At 43.3% G+C, this 10,298-nt stretch overlaps 1 protein-coding gene across 1 annotated transcript; it reads right to left on the bottom strand.

The window, feature by feature from the left end:
• Nucleotides 1-3,427: 3,427 nt before the first annotated feature.
• foxf2b (forkhead box F2b) lies at nt 3,428-7,541 on the bottom strand. The gene is made up of 2 exons (XM_003457293.5): nt 6,007-7,541; nt 3,428-4,121 (listed from the first exon to the last, which is right to left on the bottom strand). The coding sequence occupies exons 1-2, from the start codon at nt 6,980-6,982 to the stop codon at nt 3,949-3,951; spliced, it is 1,149 nt and encodes a 382-aa protein (XP_003457341.1). The 5' UTR covers nt 6,983-7,541; the 3' UTR covers nt 3,428-3,948.
• Between the last annotated feature and the right edge of the window lie 2,757 nt (nt 7,542-10,298).

The raw sequence follows: 10,298 nt of genomic DNA, 5'->3' as shown, positions 1-10,298 counted from the left end.
GATACTGGCTGATGGATTAAGGACCTTCTATCGCCCCAGCTCCTTAGAGTAACTGTGTGTCTCCTGGAATCTTCTCCATGCTCTTGAAACTGTGATGTGAAACACAGCAGAACTTCTGATAATGGCAAGTATTGATGTGCCATCCTGGAGGAGATGGACTATCTGTGCAACCTCTGCAAGTTCAGGTATCGCCTTATGCTACCAGTAGTGATACTGAGCCTATCCAAATGCAAAACTACTGGGGAAAAAAAAAGTTAGAAAAGATAAAGAGGGAATAATATCATTGGTCTCCACCTGTAACCCCATTCCTGTTTGGAATTTCATGAACATCATAACAGCTGATTAACTGATTAACACTCTCTCTTACTTCACTGACCAGATCAATAATCTGCAAAGTTAACTGACTCGATGCTATACTCTCATTAAAAGTGTTCTTTTTGCAACTGTGAAATATTGTTGTTAGTTAGACTTGTTTGCTACTTGCTACTTTGAAGGCTATAATGTTAAAATGCTTTAAGAGATGCTTTGTCAAAAAATATAATAATGATCAGTAAACTGATGCAACTAATGGTAAGTTAAAAAAAACTAAACAAAACAAACAAACACCTGGATCTGGTAGGAAAGCTGCTTTTTATATAAATACACATGTGAAATGAATTACATTGGCCATCTGATTAAGAATGCAATGTTCTTGCTTTGGAGATGTGATTCCAAACCACAAAAACTGCCCAAGACCTCCACTGAACATGACAAACAGACCAAAATGTTGACTGGGCTCCCTCAAACCCCACTCCAATCAATCGTTTGCAGGAACAAGCATCCTACATTCATTCCCACGGAGGTCCCACTCTGTTGTCCCAAAGGACCCAAAGGAGCAACCACCAAACATGGTTCCTGACACCACAGCACACCTCCAGCCCGATCAGAGACATTCAGCGTGCATGGAGGTAGTTTACACAACATCGTGGTAGTTGTTTTTAATGTTGCGGCTGAATTGTGTAAAGTTGGTCACCTGAGTTTCTGTAAAAACGTCTCTGTTCTATGGCAGTAACCACTAGATGGCACTGTTCACCACTATATTGAAATAAGAGGCCCCTGGAAAAATCCTGTTTGGGAAAATCCAGCAGCTGCAGGGTCAGTTTTGCCACTTTTGTGTGACAATATTTAAAAAAAATGACTTTTCTGTCTAGTCAGAGATATTCTTCTTTTTGATATGTGGCTGTAGATGCTTGTTTGCTTTTGCTGTGTTACCAAGAAGGAGCCCACTTCAGAAAGACCAAGATGACTCAGTCGGCCACTCTCCCATTGTGTTTTCCTCACACTGACTCTCACGCTCACTTACACACAAATGATGAAGATTGTGAAAGGGTTTGTTGTGCAACTGCAGCCAGGTCATTCATTTTTCTCTGCAGCGTGATAGCAGCAGATTTCATCACGCGTGAAACGCAAACGTGACCATTGGTTTTTGCACCGGTTCAAATAAGAAGTGTGACCTTTTGAAATATGAAATGTTATCATTTGAAAAGGATTCTTTACTCTGCATAAAATTACGTTTAGGTTACGTGAGAACAGGTTTTATTTCATTAAGGGCCAATAAAAAGAAAAGAGTTTGCTGTCATGTGTTTAAAATGACAAACGGTGACGTGAGAGGAAAAAGCTTTTCTCACATCTTGTATTAAGATAGAAGGTGTGCCTGCACAGAACAATCAAAGGTGCACGTGATATCAGGGTCCTAATAAGGAGCTCCAACAGATGTGGAATCTGTAGGATGCTGCATTTGATTCGTGACCAAAAACCATGCAGGGAAAGAAGAGTAAGAGCACAAGTGCGGCAGTCCGAGTCTGCTTTGTGTTTGTGTGACGAGGCAGCTCTGTGTCAGTCTGATCTGTTTACCGCACTCTAAAAATACCACTTTGTTGCATTTCCACAGACTCGGGCCCAGTCGTTTCATTTGTTTATATGGCGTCTTGAGATGTTGGCAACCCTGGATGACCACATGGAAAGGAGCAGCCTCAGGATGCAAAAGATTTTCAGCTGCCTTCCACGGGCTAGACACGGCTGTGAAACATGTGAAATGAAGCAACGTTCAAACTAAGACTGGTCTGAAGCAGTGATCATTCCCCCCTCTGATCTTAGACTCATTATTGTCCTCCCTCCATGTTCACTCTGTTTCACTCAGAGCGTTAACAAGAATCCCGCTTCTCTTATCTATCAACATAATTTAATATAATATACAGTGGTAGCAAGTGCCTACATACATGTACACGCGTGTGCTTTTAAAGGCATTTTACTTTCCTGGATTTTCTCTTATACTGAGCTCCGCTACATTTTTCATTTTTACTGTATTTATTCAAAAGCTGTATCTACTTTAAACCCGTGACTTTATAAACAAAACAACATACCAGCTGATGAAATAGGAATTATTGTTTTAAATTTAACTACTTAACAGGATATAAATAAACTTCATATCATCCTCTTGAAATATTTATAGTATGTTGATCTTGAAGCAGTGCGCTTAAAATCCAGTAATATACAAAATGCGCTCACAGGACTGTTATAAGTTACATTGAATGTTATGAATTATACGTTTTTCTGTTAATGTCTTTACTTAAGATTTAGATCTGTGATCCAAATTATACATTATGTATTTTCAATAACTGTAATCCCTTTACTTCAAATAAGTAAAAACTCTGTAATTACGACTACATATCCGAACAGAAACCAGTAAAATGATTACTCAAACAACAACAATAACAGAAAAAAAATCTGATCCTCTCTCAAGTGTACCGTTTTAAGCAGAAAATTAAAACAAAGGCAATTATTGATTTCTTTTCTTGACAACTAAGATTCTAAACAAACATTATAGGGTTGTATACAGTATGTTACTGAATATTCGCTGTAAATTATTTTAGAGAATAACAGAAATGTATAGCCTGACAGTCAGTGCAGGAAAATGCACTGAGATCCTTTAAGACAAAGTAGTTATGCAACAAATGAATAGATGCTTAATAATAAGCATCCAAGCTTTAAGGAAAAGTAGAAATATTGCCATGAAATTGACCTAATTTATCAAAAATGTTCAATATGCAGCAGCATCTACCTTGTCCGTGTTTGTAGACCACGTGCGCTATCTGTTAGATGTATTGGCGCGTAACACATAGGTGACACTTTATTATGTAATCTAAATAGGTTTGACAATTTTAGTAAATAAAAAGCAAAAGTAAAGAATCAGAAATTTAGCCAAGCACATCTGAGGCTGACCAAATAATCCAAGAACTTTCTTAAAGGGCCTAAAAGACAGCTCTGTTTAATTAGACTATGTGTTTTTGCTCCATGCAAGCTCGAGATCAGCTCATTTAAACTCAAGTGAATCGATTTCGTTCCACGAAAATGTGATGGATACACGCGCAGGGAAAGACTGACGGAATTTAGCCTAAAATATATATCAGCTTTATTGAAACATTTTACAGGACAAAACAAAAAGAAAAAATGGTAAAAGGATTATACAATAAGTGCAAGGTTCGTTGCAGTTCATGAAAGCCTAAAGCGTTGTGTGTGTAATAAGATACAGTTACATGGAGTATAATTGGTTTGCACGTGTTACAAGAGCAAACGCATCGAAAGTCGTGTTTCTGAAACTTCTCTTGAAGAAGAAAGCTTGTCAGGGTTCATATAGGCGAAGTGGTATTTCTAAAGGCCTCTGGAGTTTCTTCATTCATGTTTTCTTCAATGCATAGTTCAAGTCCAGCAGAATTAACAATAATAAAGATATTTGGCTGCATAGGAGGCAAACATGTGAGTGCGGACTCCACCATCCATGCTAGCACGAATCCTTCAAAAATTACAAAAAAGACAAATAGACAAAAAAAAAAAAAGTCTGCTTGTTTGTTCAGATGTGGCGGAGCTGTGATGCCTCTCTTGTTTTGAAGTCCGCAGTGACAGGAGAGCTCACATCACGCAGGGTTTGATGTCCTGACAGACGCTCTGGGGGTGGTGGTGGTGGTGGTGGTGATAGTAGGATCCGCCGGCCGAGGGGTGGAAGGAGGAGATGCCGTTAAAGTTCAACACAAAATCTTTCCTGTCGCACACCGAGGAATGGCTCTGATAGCGCGGAATCCCCACTGTGGAGAGGCAGAGAGGAAAGGTTTTTAAATAAAGGAAGACATTTCTGATCGATGTGAGGAAATTAACGGTGGCAATATAATATTCAGAAAAAAAGAAAAAAAGAACACAACAGCGTGGTGCTTAAACGTTATGAGCTGAACTTGCTGTCTTATGTAATCTTATCGAAATAAAACATAAAACGCTTTTTTCATATATCTAAAATCAGTATTTACTTTGATTCTAAATGTTTAAATTAGAACTTCTGAATGCAGAACATGAGCCATTCCCCTTTTAAACAGTGCTGTTGATCCTTTTGTGTGGCTTTAAAATCAGCACAATTGTTGATGGCGTAAACTGTCCTTCTATAGTATTTATAAAAATAAAGTGTCCTCTATGTGTTTACGCTTAAATTTTCAGTTGCCATAAAAATCTAATATTTCTTAACATAAGTTTAAAAAACCCAAATTCTTTAATCATAATATTTTTCCTTTTGCAAGCCTCCCTGTTGGCTCACAGCGCAGTCACACATCCGTTCTTTTCAGTTTTTTTGGTTTCTTTAGCGTTCTTATATAAACCCAATTGATGCTTTCAGCTTTATATCCAATTACATTTTATCGTTATTTTTCGAAAACACTCAGAATGCTGCGTTATTTCAGTCAGATTCAGTGGCCATCGTCTGTGTCTGTGAGCGAGGCTCTGTTTCCAGAAACAGAAAACTAAAAGTGGAGACTGCGGCTCCGTCAAGGTCATAAGGACTCCAGATGTGATCGTGTTTTTCAGGGGGGAAGACAGCAGGCTTTATCCTCCGGGCCACAGCTCGCTGCCCTGCGCCCGTTTTCACAGACAACACACACACACATGCACACACACAAGCCTCTTTGACTGACAGTACTGTTAGAGAGTCTGCTGTGTACAGTCCAGCACGTCTATCCTCCGAGCAGGCTCAATTAGAACGCTGCGTAAAGTTTAACAAGGCCTTCCGTCTCTTGTGGATACGCCGTGGTTGAAATCCACCGCCAGTGTGGTCCGACCTGCACAGTCTTTGTTTGGTTAACCTCTGGGACCCCTTTCGGGCTCCAGCATGGGTTTTACTCGCCTCGGTAGATCCCCAGATTTTCGTAAAGCCTGGCTGTGTTCTGTTAAAGTAAATGAGGTTGAACTGGGAGGTGACTTGAGAGCGCAAAATAGTTGTTTTTCTTAATCTAATAATTCGCCGAAATATCCCGTGACGTGTTTTAAACATGTGACTTTATGGAAATTATACAAACGGTGGATGAAATGACGCATTTTCTGATTGTTAATGAAGTTACATACACAGCAAGAAATGTCACTATATTTACTGAAATACCACAACAAAGCGCTGTCTGGCTTTGTGATTCAGCCAATATTCGATGCATTTTTGCCATTTAACAAAATTAATGAAAACATTTGTTCTTATTTTGTAACTAGTGTGTTCGGGTTACATTTTGAGGCAAATGATGCGGATAATGAAAACTCTGCTTTAATCAAACAGATTAAAAAGAATAATCGTAAATTATCTCTGTGTTTTTAATCGCTTTGCACAGATATAAATTTCCCTTTAAGAATCTTTTTCATCTTTAAATAGAGGATCATCTTTAAAAATATACGCATATATATATATATCTATATATAGATATATGTATATATATAATTTCTGTGTAGTATACAATTTCATAATTACACGTTACAGTTGTCACACGGGCCTCTGCAGAAGAAAAACCCGCTCATTTAGAGTATTGCGCTTTAAATGTTCTTATCATGCAGATAAAACTCAGATGGAGTGAAAATTATTATTATTATTATTATTTTTTGGGGGGGATCCCAGAGATTTTAATCCGGATTCATCTACCCCTCTGTAAGCCTCGAGTTATTCTGTGGTACCTGAAATATCAGTGGAGTGGCTGTCCCTGCCATTCTGGTGAAGGTAACTCTGCTCCAGGGAGTAAGGCGACATGCCGGAGTGTAAACCAGAGGATGCTGGGCTGCTGGAGGCTAGAGGCTGTTGTTTGATGTAGGGGGAGCCGCCGGAGGACGCCCAGTGTGCGGATGTACTGGCGTACGGGGAGTGGCCGTCCAGCGCGCTGGCCATGGCTGGAGAGGACGGTACAGGACTGCTGCTGCTATCCGGCCCATATTCCCCGTTAGGAGGCACGGGACAACTCGCCATGTATGTGGAGCCGGGACTCGGGGACATGTGAGGTACGTGGTGCCCGCCACTCAGCCCGTCGTACCCCCCGGCCATTGAATTGCTCATCATGTCCAAGTTGTAGCTGTTACTGTGACAGGCGAGGGTGGCCGATGGACCCTGGAAATCAAAACTCTGTGGAAGAATTGAGGTGCCGAAGCCTATGCCATTCATCATCCGATACATGGGCTTCAGAGCTTGACATTTTCTTCTGAAGCCTCTGGGTCTGCGCCGAAATGAACCTTCCTCGAACATGAACTCACTGCCTGGATCGATGGTCCAGTAGTGGCCTTTCCCCGGCCTGCCCAGCCCTTTTGGCAGCTTGATGAAGCACTCGTTAAGCGACAGATTATGCCGGACAGAGTTCTTCCAGCCCTGGTACGAACCCCTGAAGAATGGGAAGCGAGCCTGGAGAAACTGATAGATTTCACTGAGTGTCAGCCGCTTGGTGGGCGAGCTCTGTATTGCCATAACGATGAGAGCGATGTAGGAGTACGGCGGCTTTTCCGGTCGCCTTAAACCGGAGCTCGTCTTCTTTCCCTTGACGCCATTAGAAGAATTTTCTGTGGCGGCTTGTGGGCTCAGCATAGCGGGATGCAGGACGCCGGACGCCGGGCTGGATCTCAGAGGAGGCGGAGGTTCCAGCTGCTGCTGAGGGGTCTCGGTCGTCATGTCAGCTCTGACGTACAACTGGCGTAGAGAGAAGAGAGGGGAGGGAGAAAAGACGACCTGTGAGGTGTTTCGGGGGAGAAATATGCTGGCTCCCAGCGGTCAGTGTCCTTGCAAGTGAGCGTTACACCGCCAGCGGTCCTCAGAATCCCAGCGCAAAATGGAGTGAAATCTGTCTCCAGTTACGCACGACTCTCCCGTTACGCACGGTGCTCCTTTGACGCATGCAGAACGCACGGCTGGTACGCACTGACAGAGAGAGGAAGAGGAAGAGAGAGTGGGGGGAGGCGGTTATCCACTGGAGACTAAGTGTCCAGAGTTGTAGCTAGACATAAGGACTCCACGGGGTGTCACAGCAGCGCTAAGTGGCGCTGTGTGACGCGCCGGGTGGCCATCGACCGCCTATAATAATCCCTCAAGTGCAGGAAACACGAAAACCCTTGGTCTTATTGCGCGCAACAGTCCAGCCAAACAAAGTCCGACCACCTATCATTGCATAAATCTTTCTTTCCTCTGCTCGAGCCCCCGCCTCTTCCCCCGACCCTTTCTCCTCATCCGCACTCTGCCCCTGCAATTCTCCCTGAAATCAGTGTCGAATAGTTCCACCCCCCCCCACCCCACCCCACTCCCCCCTCACCCGCCCCCATGCCAAATTTGGCCCAAGTCCATTTACCGTGCAGCAGCCTTAAAGCCTCTCATTCTCTCCTCTCCTTCGTCTTGTTTCTTCCCCTCCCACCACCTCTCTCCAAGTTCGGACTACACGCAATTAAGCCATCTATCAAACCTCCCCCAGACACTCCAATCAACAACGCCACACGCCAGCCGCACAAGTTTAAAAACGAGCTATCCCCCCGCCTCTGCTCCTCCATATATGAAGCAGTGATTTCGTCCCGATGTGCCACAGAGCATAAATTTCCTCTGACAAGAATAAACTACCGCAATATGTGCAAAATGTCCAGCTTGCATCTGAGACCGCGATGCCCAAAACATTCACACGGGCCCTTACATGATGTCCCCCGGCAGATAATACCCAAGCACATCAGTGTGAAACACCGACAGAAAAAAAAAGGCCACATTGCGTTATTTGTATTATTTCGCTCATAATTTCCTCCCAAACTGGTCCAGAGGATAACAAAAACAAACTGTCGCGGTGCCGGGCTGGGGAGAGGAGTGTGAGAGATGGAGAGGTGGTGGTCTTTACGGTGCGTGTGTGTAAGCGGGGGGTTGCTCTGAGTAAATGACTTTGACATGAGTGGAAGCAGGCTTTTTCCATCAAGCCCGGCCCTGGATACCACACACAGCGCGCCAGTGTCAGCTTACCGCCCCGGGCCAGAGTCGGTCCCATGGGCCCCACGTTCATTAGACAGAGAAAAGCGAAATTAGGCGAGCGGGCGTCGACAGTTTCCTCCCCTATGGAGACATCACACACAGATTTGTCCAACATGATGGAGTTATATATCCCATAAAGGTAATATCAACATCCGTGCTGCGACAGAGCGGAGAATATTGGGCTTTGAAGAACAAAAAAAAAAGAAAAAGGTTTTACTTCTGGAGCTTTTAGGTTGAATTGTGTATGATTGTAAATCTTCCCCCTTTCTAATTTTTTTTCAGTCACGTATTTGTAATATTTCAGTGTAAATTTCAGCCGACTTCAACTTCTCCCTTCATTTCCACAGAACCCCGCACAAAGGGAAAAAACATAAAGCCCCACGCAATCAAACATAAATATCTACGTTTTCGCCTCTTTTTTTAATTTCCCGCTCAAGTGTGTCTGTGCACGTGTGTGCCTAAGGGGCCTTTAAAGTTTAGATATAGCCTGGAGGATATAAGCAAACAATAACCAGACACACTAACCTTTGCACTTTGCAGAACAAAGGATGTGCGGATAAAATCGTTTTCCACTGCAGTTTCGAGGACCTTAACGGCCCCAGAAATTTCCTGCGACATCAAAACTTATGACCCCCGCCGAGATCAGGATGCCTTGGCTTGGAGAGGGAATCTTTGTTCTGGGAGGGCTTTGAAGACAGCGATCCGGTTGCTTTTTTACGCGCTGATCTTATAGGAGCTTCTAATTTGGTCTTTTGGAATATAAAGCTATCAGCTGCCAGCGCACAAACTAGATGTGTTTCTGTTTTTGCAGCACGGCCACGACTGAAGGCCGATATGAAGTCACTGCGGACATAATAAGGCCGTGTGTTTGTTTGCATGTTTGGACGAAGATATATGATTATCCCACAGAAAATATCAGACAGGGTTAAGAAAAGGGCCTGCTCTGACCTCAGGTAACTTACAGGCCTCCTTTTTTTCTTTTTGTTTTCTTTCTTTCTTTCTTTCTTTTGTAAAGGATAAAAACAACTATCCTGCTTCTCAACACAATTTAGAAAAATGTAGTTTTTTGGACGAACATTTTGCACTTTCATTGCTGTTTTTATTTGTTAACTAATATAACCGAGCAGCTTTAAAAAGAAAGCTCATTTCCGAATGTCACGCAAAGGCAGTGTTCACGTGTGTAACAGTTAGCTCTGTCTCAGTTGTTTTGTATGCTCCTTGTTTGTGCAACAGGCCTGAAGTAAACAATATTCATCAAGTGAAACAATAACAAATACAGATTTCAGGTCTCTCTCTCTCTCTTTTAAAGGTAATCTAATATTTTTTTGGCTGCTCGGCTTTTCTCCTGCCGCTCCGCCTGCGTTTCCTGTGGCGGTGCCGGGAGCTTTGGAGCTGGCTCTCCGGGACTCTAGGAGGTCAGGCGCGGTTCAGTTTGCCCGAGTGACAGACTGTTTGGACTTCCTAACATTGTGCCTGCCTTATAGTTTTGTTTCATAACACCGCGGCTCTCAGTCAGCCTCGGAAGAGAACCCCCCCCCCCCCCTACTCCCACAGTTCTCCCTACAGAATGCGTGATGGGTGCAGAGAAGAGACGAAGGCTGAAGTGGATAAACAGAGAGCGTTTTCAGCCTAAGGTATGCGCCTTGGTGTCGAGATTATTAAAAATGTAAGGGTACTGAGATGACTGGGGCCACGTGACAGGCTCTGAGAGCGACAGGTGTGCTGTTCCGGTGTTTCACCTGCAGGTTGCAGCATTGTCCATAGAAACAGGAACGAGTCTCACCTGTCACCTGTCTCAGCTGCTGAGTGCGCCCTGTAAACACACACCTGCCCCCGTACTGCCAGCTCAGTACAGGGGCCACGAGCATATGAGCTACTGCACGGCTAACTCAGACTATACACTTAACTATACAAATATTTTATTTTATTTATGTTTTATTTATTTGTTTGTTAGTTCGTTTATTCCTCAAGATGCACGTAACAAAAATAG

The sequence above is a fragment of the Oreochromis niloticus genome, linkage group LG17, assembly GCF_001858045.2.
Source record: "Oreochromis niloticus isolate F11D_XX linkage group LG17, O_niloticus_UMD_NMBU, whole genome shotgun sequence".
NCBI lineage: Eukaryota > Metazoa > Chordata > Actinopteri > Cichliformes > Cichlidae > Oreochromis > Oreochromis niloticus.
Note: the sequence above shows the minus strand (reverse complement) of the source record. Positions and strands in the feature narration are given on the sequence as shown.